This window comes from Chroicocephalus ridibundus, chromosome 20 (genome assembly GCF_963924245.1).
Source record: "Chroicocephalus ridibundus chromosome 20, bChrRid1.1, whole genome shotgun sequence".
Taxonomy (NCBI): domain Eukaryota; kingdom Metazoa; phylum Chordata; class Aves; order Charadriiformes; family Laridae; genus Chroicocephalus; species Chroicocephalus ridibundus.
Genome location: NC_086303.1, coordinates 7,542,823 through 7,557,436, shown reverse-complemented (window position 1 = coordinate 7,557,436; position 14,614 = coordinate 7,542,823). Strand labels below are relative to the sequence as shown.

Sequence of the window (14,614 nt, the reverse complement as noted above, 5' to 3'; positions counted from 1 at the left end):
GCCGGGGCGGGAGCGGGCGCAGGCGCAGAGCGGGCGCAGGCGCAGAGCGGGCGCAGGCGCAGAGCGGGCGCAGGCGCAGAGCGGGCGCAGGCGCAGAGCGGGCGCAGGCGCAGAGCGGGCGCAGGCGCAGAGCGGGCGCAGGCGCAGAGCGGGCGCAGGCGCAGAGCGGGCGCAGGCGCAGAGCGGGCGCAGGCGCAGAGCGGGCGCAGCATGGCGGGCCCGGGGCTGGTGGCCGGCGACGTGGTGGTGGACGCGCTGCCCTACTTCGACCAGGGCTACGAGGCGCCGGGAGTCCGTGAGGCGGTGAGGGCGGGGCGCGGCGCCCATGAGGCGGTGAACGCGGGGCGGGGTGGTGAGCGCGGGGCGCCGGGCGCTCGTGAGGCGGTGAACGCGGCCGGCGTTCCTGCCTGACGCCCGGCGTGCGCTAGGCCGCGGCGCTGGTGGAGGAGGAGACGCGGCGGTACCGGCCGACGAAGAACTACCTCAGTTACCTGCCGGCGCACGACTACAGCGCCTTTGAGGTGAGGCCAGCGGATGGTTCCCCCCGCCCCCGGTTCCCCCCGCCCCCGGTTCCCCCCGCCCCCGGTAACCCCCGCCCCCCGGTTCCCCCCGCCCCCGGTTCCCCCCGCCCCCGGTTCCCCCCGCCCCCGGTTCCCCCCGCCCCCGGTTCCCCCCGCGGTGCCGCCTCACCGCCTCCCTCCCCGCAGACCGAGATCATGCGGAACGAGTTCGAGCGCCTGGCGGCCCGGCAGCCCCTCGAGCTGCTCAGCATGAAAAGGTGAGACCGGGAGGGCCGAGCGGCCGCCCGCCCCCAGGGGTGCCGGCAGGAGATCCGTGTCCGCCGGGCCTTCTCCTGAGGCGGGCGGCCTGTTGCAGGTACGAGCTGCCGGCCCCGTCCTCCGGGCAGAAGAACGATATCACGGCGTGGCAGGAGTGTGTGAACAACTCCATGGCGCAGCTGGAGCACCAGGCGGTCCGCATCGAGAACCTGGAGTTAATGTCGCAACACGGCTGTAATGCTTGGAAGGTGTACAACGAGTAAGGCCTTCCTCTGCTTTGCTGAACCTAGCTGAAGTTCTGGGTTCGATTTCTTATATTTCTCACGTGTTCCTGTGTAAGTCCAGTGGGGATCTTCAGGGTGTATCCTGGAATAACAGGCCCTTTGAGAGAGCTCTATGTGGAAGGAGTCCGATCTGAAAGAGAAGGAGCCTTCTCTGTGGCCAAGAAATAGCCTGTGTTTCAAATACATCCCAGTGTTGCATTTTGTAGGTTACAGTTTGGGTAGCAGTTGGTGACAATGGCCTTTAATTGAGGATAACTAAAAGGACTAATGACAGCTTGCAAAATGATAATTCAGTAGTGGAAATAAAGACGACTTACTACTGATCCTGCTCAGCCTGGAGCCATTATTAATAAAGCTGTTCTAAAAGCCAAAAAAAGTTGTAGATGGTATGGCTGCAGGAAGCACCAGCGCTATTTCAGGCAGAGAATGTCAATGTCCACTTCTGAGAAGGTGTAGACAAAAGGAACGCAAAACTTACCTCTGAGAGAAGGCAGAGGGCTGCTTAGCTTAGAAGGGAGGCAGGCAGAGGATCTATTGGCTCGCACGTATGTCAGGAAGTGAAAAGAACTGTTTGTGCTCTCACAGTGTTACATGAGGGAAACAAAAATTGTTACAGGTAATTTTAGAATTAAAATTAGAAGATGGGTAATATGATAGGGGGATGTTACAATACCATTCTGGTCAGAATAGCACGAGCATATGGTAACAAGCTTGAAAATAAAACCTGATCAGCTAATGGATATGATTTTATGCTATTGTCTGATGACAGGGGCTGACCGTAATGGTTACTGGAGGTTTATGTCTTAAAACTGCATATGTTACAACTGGAGTGTTTTGGCATTGCGTCATTCTCTTCAGCAGTGAAGAGCTAAGACCGTGCTGAGAATAAGTCGTCTCGTGCTTGGGTTGAAGTGGCTTGTCGCGTCCTAACTCTGAGGAGTTAAATGCCAGGTTAAATGGGTCTGATCTGGCAATTTTAAGTTTTCCTAATGCTTTGCTTGCATTTTGCTATTAGGCATCTGGTTCATATGATAGAACAAGCCCAGAAAGAGCTTCAGAAGTTAAGGTGAGACATTATTTTTTGTGTTTTCATACTGAAGTTGGAAGGAAAGTGAACCTCTCTCCCCTGCCTCCCCAGCTATAGAAAGGCTTGTGTATACATTGCTGCCGCAGTCATAGGAAAAAAAGACCCAGTAATAACAATAATGAAATCTGATCCTGCCCTCCCCGCACGATTACATTCATAATACCTGTTTCACTCAATCTCTGTGTTGGTTTGGTTTGGTTTTGTGCGAACCTCTGCTTTGAACAGAATGGATTCTGCTGGAATCCTCTCTGAAATGCAGTGTGTTTTCTTGTCACTGCTGATAAGACTTTTATTTAGTGTGTAGTTGTCTCAGTGAAGATGTGTTCCCTGATGTGAGGTTTGGCCTATCATTTTTAAAGTGGATGCTTTAATGAGTTTACAGAGATGGATTACTTGGGGATGGAGTTTCTAGTATATTGAAATATACTGCATCCATCTGTATGTTGTTGTTATGGTCCTGGCTACACAAGTGTTCACTGGTAGTATTTCTAGGAATTAGGTGTATTTCAAAATTAGCAGGAGATATTACAAACTTTAAGGGAAGCTGACAAAAAACCCCAACACATAGATCTTTTTCTCCCCAGGAAAAACATTCAAGATCTGAACTGGCAACGAAAGAACATGCAGCTCACAGCTGGGGCTAAGCTACGAGAAATGGAATCTACGTGAGTATCTAAAATTTTTCTGTTAAATCTTCCACGAGTCTTCCACAATCTTCTCTTGCTTGAAATTCTTCCATGCAGAGCATGAGTGATCTACTGTAGGGTGTTGCTGCACGCAACAGTACTGTTGCTTTGCACAAAGTGTTTCAAAGGGCTTGTAATTCGGGTCTACGTAATGGTTACTGTGGTTGAGTGAAACAATGAGCAACAGATGTGAACAGGAGGGCATACGAGCTGCTTGAAATTGCCTGTTTAAATTGTTTCTTAAACTATTCTTTAAACATTGGAAGTTAGCAGATTTGAGTCTATTAAATTCAATTTTGTACGTTAAGGTTTAACAGGGTTGAAACCCTCTTTTTATCACTTTGGTTGTTTAAATTACCATTGGTATCAACTGAGGTTTATCACGTACTGAGAAAAGTACTGCTTTATTCAGTGTCATTGTGCTTTCTTTGGAGCAATAATTGTCTTTGATTTTAAAATAGAGGATGGGTAAACAACACTTAAAGGCTTTTTTTATTTCTTTTCCCTTCCAGATGGGTCTCTCTTGTCAGTAAAAATTACGAGATTGAACGAACTATTGTGCAGCTAGAAAATGAAATTTCACAAATCAAACAGCAGCATGGAGAAGCAAACAAGGAGAACATCCAGCAAGACTTCCAGTGACTCTACTGTCTTACTGCAGCATACGTTAAAAAAACAAAACAAAAAACTTTGGAGATGCTGTGCGTTTGTAGACACCTCTAGTTGCGGGTGTGTAAGGTGATAAGAAGGTATTTTCATAATTTCTTTTTCTGGTTTTAAATTCTAGGATGAGGCAGCGTAGGCCCAAAACATCCTGCCCAAGTGTATTACGGGCACAGTTAAACGTACTGTGAATTGTTTCACTTTTTGTATACCTAAAGTAGGAGCTCTTAGAAAACACCCCCCGTTCCATGTTTTCGCATGCTCCCTGATGCCTTCAATAAACGCTGTTTATTATTTGTATGTTCTGATCCTGCCTGAGCGCAGCCCGGGGGCCTCGGCTGTGCCCCGCGGTCCCAGACAGTGCTGTGTGGCCCGGCAGCTGCTCGGCCTCACGCGTCCGTACCGGCGCCGTGGGAAGCTGCAACGGTAAATGAACGGCCGTTAACACAGATGGGACTGGGGGTCAGACCGCGGCGCCCGCGGGCGTGCGACACCGGCCCGGCCCGGCCCTGCCCTCCCCTCCCCGTAGTGCGCCTTCGCCGGTTCTGCCGCGGCCCAGCGCGGTGACCGCGTTGCTGGAGCTGCCGCGGCACCGCCGTACCCCGGTGCCCGCGCGGCCCGGTGGGTCCATCGCCGGTGCCCCCGGGCGCGCCGTGCGGACAGCACGCTCCTTGCCCGGCTCCGCCCGCCGCGGGGCGGGACCGGCGGGCAGTGACGGCGCCGCTTCCGGGGGGCGGGGCCTACTCCCTGGTGCGCGCTCCGCCCCTTGGGCCGCCGCTGGCGATTGGCTGTGAAGCCGCCGCCACCGCCCAATGGGGATTCCCCGCGAGGTGCGGTGCCGGGCCTGCGCCCCGCGCCGCCCCGCCCCGCCCGGCGCTACGTCACAACTCGTCCCTCCGGACGGGCCCGTCCCGGCCGAGCGCGCGCTCCTGCGCGCGGCCCCCCGCGCGCCTGCGCGAGCCGCTGGCCCGTCCCGCCTTCCCCCCCCCCGCGCTGGGGCGCGCGCACGGCGCGTGGTGACGCCGTGCGTGCGCGGCGCGGGGAGTCGGGTTCAAAGGAGGAAACATGGCGGAAAACAAAGGAGGTGGCGGCGGCGGGGAGGGGGCTGCCGAGGCCGGGCCGGGCGGCGGCGGCGGCCTGGAGCCCGCGGCCGCCTCCCCCTCCGGCGCCGCGCCGCCCGCGCCCGCCGCCGCGCCGCCTGAGGAGCGGGAGAGCCCGGGCGCGGCGGCGGCGGAGCGCGGTCTCGGGGAGGCCGAGGCCGAGGCGGCGGCGGCGCCCGGTGTCGCTCCTGGGCCGGGCCCCAGCCCGGTGCCCCCGCTGACGCCGGCGGCGCCGGGGCCCTTCTCGCTGCTCGACACCTGCGCCGTGTGCGCGCAGAGCCTGCAGAGCCGGCGGGAGGCCGAGCCTAAGCTGCTGCCCTGCCTGCACTCCTTCTGCCGCCGCTGCCTGCCCGAGCCCGAGCGGCAGCTCAGCGTCCCCGTCCCCGGCGGCGCCAACGGCGACGTCCAGCAAGGTGAGCGCGGGGCGGGTCCCCGGTGGGACCCCGGCTCGGGGGGTCTCTGCCTGGCAGCGGCGAGCGCTCGGGCCCGTCCCTCTGGGGGCAGCCGCGGCGGTTCCCGGCCCGGTGTGATCGCCGGGCGTGGAGCGGCCGCGGACGTGACCGCCCGTGTCCCGCGGCCCTGAGCCGGGCCCTGTCCCGCAGCGCCCGGCTGCTGCTCGCATCGCGTTTCCCAGCGACGGTTGAAACTTGGGCGTTCTTGGAGTTAAAGCGTAAATTGTGCCGTGGGTTTTATTTAATGTTGGCTTTCAGGGGTGCTACAGTAGAGGCGTGTCCATGGGAGGTGTTCAGCAGTTCTGTGGCACTCGGACAGAAATTTGTCTGAGTGAAATCTAATTCACGTAGTTACAGTACTACGTGCTGGGTTGGAAATGGTGCCTGTAGTGCCCCTGCTTTCAGGCAGGTGTTTCGCTGCGGTGCTGGTTGTCACTGGACTCACTGTGTCCCTGAACTTCACACGTAACTTTAGTGCCATGAACAAGTGCAGACTGCTCCTTCCAGGTGTTTTTATTGAAATCGCAGCTTGATTTTTTTTTTTATTTTATTTATTTTATATGTTCAGGGATGGAATTGAAAAGCTTCTGGAGCTTTTAATGGAGTGACTCACATGCTGTGGTCAACAGAACAAACTAGGGCCCTGGTAGGTGGTTTTGCAGGTCTTAACTGGGTCCTGTGGTCAGAGAGACCTTGTTTGGTGACATCTTTCTGGTTTTAGCAAGGATTCAAGCCTTTCCTGTGTTGCGTAGTGAAGGAATTAACCTGGCTTGTTGGTAGTTCTTTCATCCAAACTGTTCAGAAGCAGTTAATTTAGGATGTGGTCTTAGAAAGTCCATCAGTTTTTAAAAGATGATGCATTAAATATAGTTCATAAATGTACTAAAGGACTCAGTTGGTTTTGTGATTCTCCTTGTTAAATTCCAGATCTTGCATTATACGTTTTGCATTATATGTGCTAGTGAAAGATACACAACTTGTAAAGCTAGGTTTATTTTACTAGCAATTAGCAGGATTATCTGAATCCCTCTAAGTCTGCTAGGAACAACACAAAGCGTAGCTTCTGAAGTATATATGAACTGGAATATCCATTCTTGCTATACACAGTTTAAGAATGCTTGATTGTCTGCTTTGGTGAAGTAAGAATTCATCTTTGGATTGCTGCATCAGAAACTTTCAGATGACGTGAACAAGATATGGATGTAGGAGGGTCCGGGAGAGTGAACTGGTAAAAGTGTGTGTGATCCATCTGTAGTGGTGTGTAAGTCTGCGTGAACAAATGTCTTAGTCCAGCAGGTCAGTTCAAAACAATACACTGACCAGCCAGAGGATGCAGTTTTGTGGACGTCTGTCTCTGCGCATTGTAAATGGAATCAGTTGAATGGCTCATGAAATGCTTAATCATAAATCAGGTACAAAACGGACGTTCTCAACGTGCAGAGAAGTACCACGTTGCTTACTCGTGCAGGTTCCTTCCCTGTTGACGTGGGTTTTGATAGTCATGAAGTGTTACTTCCACTTCTGCTGCTTCTCTGGTCTCTTTAACTACGAGCAGGTGGTTTTTTATGAAGTTAATGGGAAGTGGTACCCATAGCTATACCTGAAGCAGGTTACACTTAACTGTAGGCTCTCACTGCTGGACCACAGACAAATGGTCTTGATTCCTAAAAGTTTGAGAAACACTGACTAAAGTTTAAAACAATTATCTAAAGTTGTGGTTTGCTGTATTATAAAGAAGTAACTAATTAGATTAATACCTATTGCACTGCTGAAAGAATTTTTTTTGCAGCTGTTCACATTTATGTTGGGGAAAAAAATAAGTTTTTTGTTTTATGTATTTAAAACATGTATTTTTATGTCACTTAATTAACATAAAGTGTAGCATCTTGTGTTCTGTTTAATGACTTAATAGGTCATTGGAGTTTGCATTTTATTTGGTGGATAGATGATTTCTTAATGCCTGGTGTTTCAGCTGTCCACCTGGACTCTCCCTTTCAGATTGGAAAGGTTAGAAGAAAATGCCGTCTTGTATTTGTATCAGAGTATTCTGAAAAATGTTTGTTTCTAAGTTAGAGATATGAGACGGTTACAGATACTGCAAAACAACTTTTTATGGACCCACTGCTGCTTCTGCTCCTGGGAAGATAGGTTGTTTTGAGGTTTCACTGCCTTGCTGAGATATTTACAATCTCTCTTAAGAAGATTATCTCAATAGAGAGAATGTGTGGCTCTCCCAGTGAATGTCACAATCTTCATTAGGCTGAAAAACTAAAAAAGAGCTGCAAGATGCTTTCAGAGAGCCTCAGAGAAACATGCAGAATTGGTTAATGTGCACGTATGTATAATTTGAGGAACGATATGTTTACTGCTGAGTGCTATAATATATAGTATCGTAAATTATTTTGATACGCTGAACTCAGCTCCCATACCCAGTGTTTGTGCAATTAGAAACCGTGTGTTAATCACACCTTAAATGATGCACTAACTACTTTTAATTTGCTTTGGAAGGGGGGACATAAAAATGGTATGATGCCTGTGAGAATGTGACGTCACTTAAATTGAGTTTGGTAGTAGTTACTTGTATTTTCAGTCTAGAAAGCCAAAAATTCCTGCATCAAGTAGGGTGCTTAAGCTATGTAAATGCAGGCCAGCTTAGTTTCAGTGAATGCTATAGGCGTCCCCTGAACTCTCTTGATGCTTTAGTTTTCTCCTGTGTTGGTGACTGAGGGTCATGAATATATGCTGGAGCCCAGCAAAGGCTGAGTCCTGAACAGTGTTCAGTTCATATTCTGGACTTACTAAAAATCTTGCTCTGAAATTTTAAATTTCAGTCTAAGTTAATAATGTATTTTAAAATAAATTTTTTTTGCGTGAGAAAATTCTAGGCATGTTTTATTTTTTGTAAGGATTGATGTCTATAAATTGGTTTCCCGTATTAAGTTCCTTTTAAAATATAATGTGTTGTCAGTTCAACGTATGATGGTTGTGATATAAGCAAGGATTGTTTGTCAAAAAGAAAAAAAAGTTGAGTTAGGAGTGGACCTTGAAAGCAGTTAATTTTCTGAAAATGTATTTATATTCTGATAGATTTCAGTCTGATTGTGTCACTCACTTGATGTGTGAGGGTTTATTTCAAGGTCTCATCACTGAAACTAGAACAGAGGTTTGATGTACGGCTGTGCAGGAACATACTTGGACCCTTATGTTTCTGAGAGAAGTAAATAATATGCACATGCGGTAACTACTCTTGGTGTTCTCAGCCAACGAATGAAACCTGGCAGAGATTCGTTCCTTAGAGGACTGCGTATGTGCCAAGTTCGAACTTAAAACGGAAGTTTGAGTTATTAGATTGCATGAGTGCTTGCAAATATTTCCTGAACTGTGAAGCTTTATTGTCATTATAATAATGTAAACGTCTGAAAGGATTTTGAATTTTCTTATATTCACTTAGTGCTTTTGTGTCGGGAATCAGCCTGACACATTTCAACCCAAAACGAACACGTGTGTTTAAAACCAGATGTCTAAAATGAGGCGGTTCACTCGACAATAATTAGGATTGTAGGAGGTTGACGACTTGATTGTCCGTGGATGATGTGGTAGAGTTTTTGAATAAGCTTTGAGAGATACTTTGAATTTATAAATTTTGAACTTCTGGGAGGACTCCCCGCGTGAGCCCGGTGACGGAGGGGATCCAGTGGGAACGGTGCTACCATAGTGCAAAGTGCTTTTTGTAGCATCTTGTCCCTTGGTGGTGCTCATTGTCTGCCTGCCGTGGCCTCCCGCCTTTGGATCGGTGACCTCCTCGCCCTCAGCAGTACGCTTTTTGTTCCCAAAGGCCGTCTTGGTGTTAGAACTTCAGTGGCTTTACTTTCCGTTATTGCTTTTTGTCCTCTGTGAGGTTCAAGAAGTGTTTGGTTAGGCTGTGGCGTGTTCGTTTTAAGCTGACCGAAGTCAACTTGGACTTGAAGTCAAGAAGTGGATGTGTGGATCCGTTAGGATGGCAGCTTCTTACAAAAGTTAGCTGTTTTGGGTTAGCTGGTGTGATATCTGCAGTGAGTGTGTAGGTTTCTGTGGCGAGTTGTAACGGTTCCCCTTTCCTTCCTCCCCGATTCCCCTCTGGAGCCCCGGGGCCGTGGAGTGGGAGGCTCCCGGTGTTGGTATGTGAAACCTAGAAAATCGGATGGAGAGGGTGGTAGGACGTGGGTTTGGCTAGGAAACAGGTTAGTTCTTACTGGCCCAGGAAGCTTTGCCCTTCTAGAGGTGGTCTCTGAAGCATCTGATGAAATTCCAGAAGGGAATTTCTACAAGTGTGGGTAGGGAGCAAAGAATAAGATTCGGAAACTTCCATTTTTTTTCCTTCTTGTGCGAAAGTAGTACGTATGAGTTGAACACATGCTGTCTTACTGGGCAGAATGTGTCTTGCCGGCAAAGGTGTCCTGGGGACAGATCGGTCGATTTCAGCTGATGTTAAAGGTGCCAAGAGTCTGAGTCCCTTGATGCCAAGCTGGAGTGGGTGTCGTGGCCGAGGAGTCGGCGTGAGCTTTCTCTGGTTTGATCCTACAGGACTGGAAGTATAGAGAATCGAGCCTTTCCCCCTCCATCTCTGTAGCTCTACAGCATTTTTAAAATTTGGAAGAGTATTTTAGTGTTACCAGGATTAAGATGTCAGGCTGGAGAAATTAATTCTAAGCAGGTTTTGAATAAATTTCCTGTTGAAACTGGTTCAAGGTGAAGGGTTTCATAGTTGCATTTACCTGTTGAAAAAAATTGCCGGTTTTGGGATGTGTGCAAATAGCCATCAGAGAAGTGTCGTTACCCTTGGGAAGTTTTAAACATAAATATATACCAGGTATTCTCATAGTTCAGAGTTACAATTAAGAAAAATACTTCCGTTGCAGCTTTAGGTGTTAGTTGGCAATGGTAGATTAAAAGCGTCCTCTAATTGAAACCTTAAGTTCTTTGAAATGTTCCAATGTGATTTGCTGCTGGATTATGTTGCAGATTTTTTAGCAGTCTCTCTGTTTTTATGAAAACAAAATTACTTTTTCTCCTCAAGTTACTTCAGTTTTATGCTTTCTGACATCCTTTGATGCCTGTGGTCTAGTTTCGTATGCTTTTTCTAAATCATAAGCAGTTAAAGGGATTACATAGATGCTACTCTCATTAGTGCTCTTAACGTCTTTGACAAATAAGAGCGTCCAACGTGCGAAGTGGGGAAGATGTGGGTTCTGGCAGCTGCACAACTAAGGGTTGGACGCCTTTGTGTGGGGCAGTGGGTGCTGCTTGTCCCCCTCTGCTGGGACAGAGCTCCTCAGCTGGGGGGTGTTCCCCCGGGTCGGGATCTCTGGGGCCGCACCAGCGTGTCCCCGTTTCATGGTCGTTTCCACGGCCTGGTGTGCGGAGACATGAGCTCCCTCCCGTGCGGGGCAGTGACTGTCTCGGGACGTGCCTGCTGTCCCTCCTTCCATCCGCGGGCTCCACAGCCCCTGGGCCCGTTCCTGCCGTGGCTCTTGCAGATCCACCCCACTGCCTTCCTGCAGGATGTGTCCTGTCGGCTCCCCTTTGTGGCTTTCTCCAGCTCAGAGAAGCGTCTCCGGCCAGTTGTCCTTCCTGACCCTCAGGAGAGGCCTTAGGAACGTGTCGCAAGGAGTCTGGGAGTTTCCTTCCGCCCTCTGTTGCAGATTTTGGGAACTGGTAGGGAGGAACGGCTCGTGGCGCGAGAAGATGTCAAGTGAAACCCATCTCCTTTGAGTGGGGTTGACAGTCAAGGCAGGTAAGAAATTATTCCTGCTTCTCACTTGGGTCGGCCTCAGGTAGGATAAAAGGAGAGAAACCAGACTGGGTTTAGGCTTCATGTTGTATGTAGCAGTGGATGGGAGACAGAAAACATGAATGATTGAAAATGTTTTTGCTGTTCTGGATAACGTCTGGAGAAGGGTGTGACAAAAAGTAGAATCTAATCTGAACTGCACAATTAATTGGGAATAGGTTCTAATTAATTTCACTGTAGTGCTACTGGAAATGGCAGGAACGGGAAAATTTGGTACATATAGCTGTGTATATCAAGTACTGTGGAAGAGAGGTAATACGTGTTTGTGCTCGTGGTTGTTACAGGTTTTATACACCATCGTGAGTGTGTGATATAAACAAGCAGAAAAACCGGTGATGTCAGTCCTCTTAAGTGGGATGTCAGAAGTTTGGAAGCCCACTCCTCTTACCTGCAGCTCTTGTAAAATAGCTCATCGCTTTCTGTGCCTTTTAGCTTCAAAGGCTGATTGTTCTTGGATTTCTTCATGAAGGTGTTGATATTCACAGGAGCATCTGTCGATGGCTGGTGAAGGGTGTGGGGTGCTTTTTTTTTCATTTTTCCTTTTTTTTCTTTTTGGCGCCTGAAGTTTAACTGTGTTCCTGCAGCTGATGCTGATGCCAGTATTTTGGTGATAGTGTACTGTAAGTCAGAAAGGAACTGCCGTTCAAAACGTTGTAGACCCTCAGCGCAGAGTTCCACGCGATGCAGTTGGTACTTGCTATTTCTTCTGATATTTTTGGCAGGAAAGAAGTGTTTCTGTTTTGTGGTTAGGTGAAACTGAGCTCTATGGGATTTGAAATGTGAAGTCTGAAGGGAACTTCCTGATTCTCAACTCTGCTTTAGTGCTGCTGTGAACTGCTGCAGTATCGGTTCATGGCTTCAAAAGGCTACAGAGCCATCTTTGGCACGTAGGAAGTCTTTATGGTAATAATTAGGATTGGGGAGATCATAAACCACTCTGACCTTCGTAATTTCTGTGAATGTGTGTAATCATAATTACACTGTGATTTAGAAAAAAGATTGATCTTCTAACAGCATTTTTTGCTGTGTGCTGCCTGATACATTCCTTGGAAGTAGTTACATCCCTTTTTTGAAAGCGGAATTACAGTGGAAATGTGTGTGCTACGGCTAGCGTGTTTCTTTTGTTTGTTTTTTAAATTTTTTTTTTAATTTTTAAATAATATTAAGCATCTAATTTAAATTGGTGGAGAAAAAGCAATGCAATAAATTCTGCTGGACTATTACTAGAATGGTATTTTTAATTTTACTTCATTTTAATTTTCTTATGTAAGATTATTATTTTTTTACTGAAACTGGCAGTGAAACCTTGTTTTTCTAGTAGGTTACATAAACATTTGAGCCTTAGTTTGTCCTAAAAGACATTAAGTTATTACCATAAACTTCGTTAGCTTGCAGATTATCTCATGTTTTGACAGGTAAGGAGTTCTGGTTTTCTTTTATGTAAATGCTATTTCAGTGTGATTATTTTTTTTTTTCCTCTGCCTTTCCCTCTCCCCTCACAAAATCAGCCACATCTGTATCTTTTCAGTAATGCAGTTTGGTTTATAGCATGAATGGTGCTGCATTAATTTGTTTTATCTTAGGTTAAAAAAATGGGCATAAGCGGGTACGAGATGTATAGTGAGTGTCCCATATAATATAGGAAAGCTACTGTTTGAGGTAATGGGCATTGAGATGTGAAAATGAAGTGTAGTATGCTGAAGGAGAATTGCAGGGCCTTGGTTTAGGGTTGTGATCTATGGAGATATGTGCAGAACACTGGGGGCACCTTTGTGCAAAGCATATTTGAGTGGAGAGGCGCAAAAAGTGGGTGTTTGACTGAGAGCAGTGTGTGTGTGTGGACTACCCGTCTCCTGCGTCCCCTCGGACAGAAGCAACGGGAAGGTGGAATTACGCATCAGCCGATAGATGGCTTTCATATAGTATTCCCTAAAGAATTTTGCCTTTTGGTAGTCAGAAATTCTCAAGGTTCTGTGAATCGGGGAGGTTTCATTGTGCATATGAAAGCTCTTGTAAAAGTAGGTACTGAAATATTGGTTATTTTTCACATCCTGTTCTTGAAGCATATTTGGTTTGTTGAGACAGGGAATTCTTAGTCGGGTTATTGTTGTTGCTCTGCAGTGAATCCTCTGTGTTCTGAAGCTAACATTAATTTTAGCACTTGAAAAAATTAATGCTAATTTAGTACTAATGTAATTAATCTCCCTGAAATAGGTCCTACTGTTCTAACAGAATATCCACAAAGGAGTTGAGCATCATTTAATTACACTTACTTTTCATAGTTGTTTCAGGTGTCCCAGTGTATAAAAATATCCAATTGTTTTGAAGGCTTCACCTTGAAAATGATATTCACCATAAAATTACATACAAACTTGATTTAAGACTAATTGACACTTCTGGGAAGAAAGTATTAACCACTACCTTAGTGGTAAATAAGTTTTCAAACCTTTAAAGTATGTTGTTTATGGAACATTTTTAAACGTCAATTTGGTTCATGTAGTACCTTCTTTGTGGCTCCGCTTAAGATTTGGAAATCTAATTTAGCAATTACGGAGGATAACAAAGCAGGATACCGGAAAGGAACTCGTCTAATTGATATCCAGTGTTAAAGCTATGTGTGTACACATCTACACGTACACGTGCTGCAGAAAGGCAGGTGTAGTTGGCATGAGAGGGTTTTTTGTCATCAACTTGTGGTTTGTTTTTTTTTTTTTTCTATTAGCTTTCCCTGCAGAACACTATTTGAAAAAAACCCTGAAACCTTCAGAGAGTTCATATTACTGCTTCTGCCTCCCCGACCGCATGGAAATAGGTTTTTTTAGAAAACATCCTCCATTGTATCTGGGAGGATATTGTGACACAGTACTACTTTTGATATTTTCATGAACATCACTAAAGTCACACCTGACTATCCGGGCACACCTCTCTTCATGCTTGTCTTGAGATAGGCTGGACAATACACGGTTATAAGAAGTAATTAACAGGTGTCTTGAGTTTGACAGACTAGAATGAAGAGAAAAAAAGATCATATTTGCTCGGGGAGAACATACATTGACATTCATCTTTTGGTTTTGTGCCTATTGGTTTTAGTGTTCTTAAAACTGGAAAACTTGTTCTGTTTTGCAGTTGGTGTAATCAGATGTCCAATATGTCGCCAAGAATGCAGACAGATCGATCTGGTGGATAACTACTTTGTAAAAGACACGTCAGAAACACCAAGCAGCTCCGATGAGAAGTCAGAACAGGTATAGCACTTTCCTGCTTGCTGGAATTCACATACTATTTTTCTTTCTGTACATGTTAATGATTACCAGGAAAATAATGGTATACCTGACTGTTTCCCTTTGCAGGTGTGTACAAGCTGTGAAGATAATGCTAGTGCTGTTGGGTTTTGTGTAGAGTGTGGGGAATGGTTGTGCAAGACTTGCATAGAAGCTCATCAGCGGGTAAAATTTACTAAAGATCATATGATCAGAAAAAAAGAGGATGTCTCTTCGGGTGAGTATTCGGATGTCCCTTAGTCCCGCCTGTAGTAAAAATGTTTTCTCTTTGGCACATGTAAAAAGAGAGAGGGAGAACCATTTGGGTAACGACCCGTTGAATGGTTTTCCCCCAAGATTTGGGAAAAGCTTAGTAAAAAGCTACCAGTGCAAAACGGGTAGCTCTAAAAATAGAGGAAAAACTAAATTTTAAACTAAAATGGGTTATTTGCTAATACTTTGTACAGTTTGAT

General features: G+C 46.9%; 2 protein-coding genes across 3 annotated transcripts in view; both read left to right on the top strand.

The window, feature by feature from the left end:
* Positions 1 to 102: 102 nt before the first annotated feature.
* On the top strand, positions 103 to 3,799 carry BCAS2 (BCAS2 pre-mRNA processing factor). 2 transcript variants are annotated; one of them, XM_063356363.1, is made up of 7 exons: positions 109 to 303; positions 429 to 521; positions 708 to 778; positions 877 to 1,038; positions 2,079 to 2,129; positions 2,735 to 2,815; positions 3,349 to 3,799. In XM_063356363.1, the coding sequence occupies exons 1-7, from the start codon at positions 211 to 213 to the stop codon at positions 3,476 to 3,478; spliced, it is 681 nt and encodes a 226-aa protein (XP_063212433.1). In that variant the 5' UTR covers positions 109 to 210; the 3' UTR covers positions 3,479 to 3,799. The 2 variants fall into 2 exon arrangements, with proteins under 2 accessions (XP_063212434.1, XP_063212433.1); XM_063356364.1 differs by lacking the exon at positions 429 to 521 and having other exon boundaries at positions 103 to 303.
* Positions 3,800 to 4,564: 765 nt separating this feature from the next.
* The window catches only part of TRIM33 (tripartite motif containing 33), a 32,975-nt gene continuing 22,925 nt past the window's right edge, over positions 4,565 to 14,614 (top strand). Inside the window, exons 1-3 of the mRNA XM_063356410.1 lie at positions 4,565 to 5,012; positions 14,008 to 14,126; positions 14,232 to 14,379. Of these exons, the coding sequence (XP_063212480.1) occupies positions 4,565 to 5,012; positions 14,008 to 14,126; positions 14,232 to 14,379 (715 nt within the window). The remainder of the gene's footprint in view (positions 5,013 to 14,007; positions 14,127 to 14,231; positions 14,380 to 14,614) is intronic.

Excerpts from the sequence above, each read along its gene's own strand:
- BCAS2 (XM_063356363.1), top strand. The coding sequence starts at position 211 with ATGGCGGGCCCGGGGCTGGTGGCCGGCGACGTGGTGGTGGACGCGCTG. Across the intron at positions 304-428 it reads CGCCGGGAGTCCGTGAGGCG|GCCGCGGCGCTGGTGGAGGA; the intron begins GTGAGGGCGGGG and ends GGCGTGCGCTAG. Across the intron at positions 522-707 it reads ACGACTACAGCGCCTTTGAG|ACCGAGATCATGCGGAACGA; the intron begins GTGAGGCCAGCG and ends CCCTCCCCGCAG.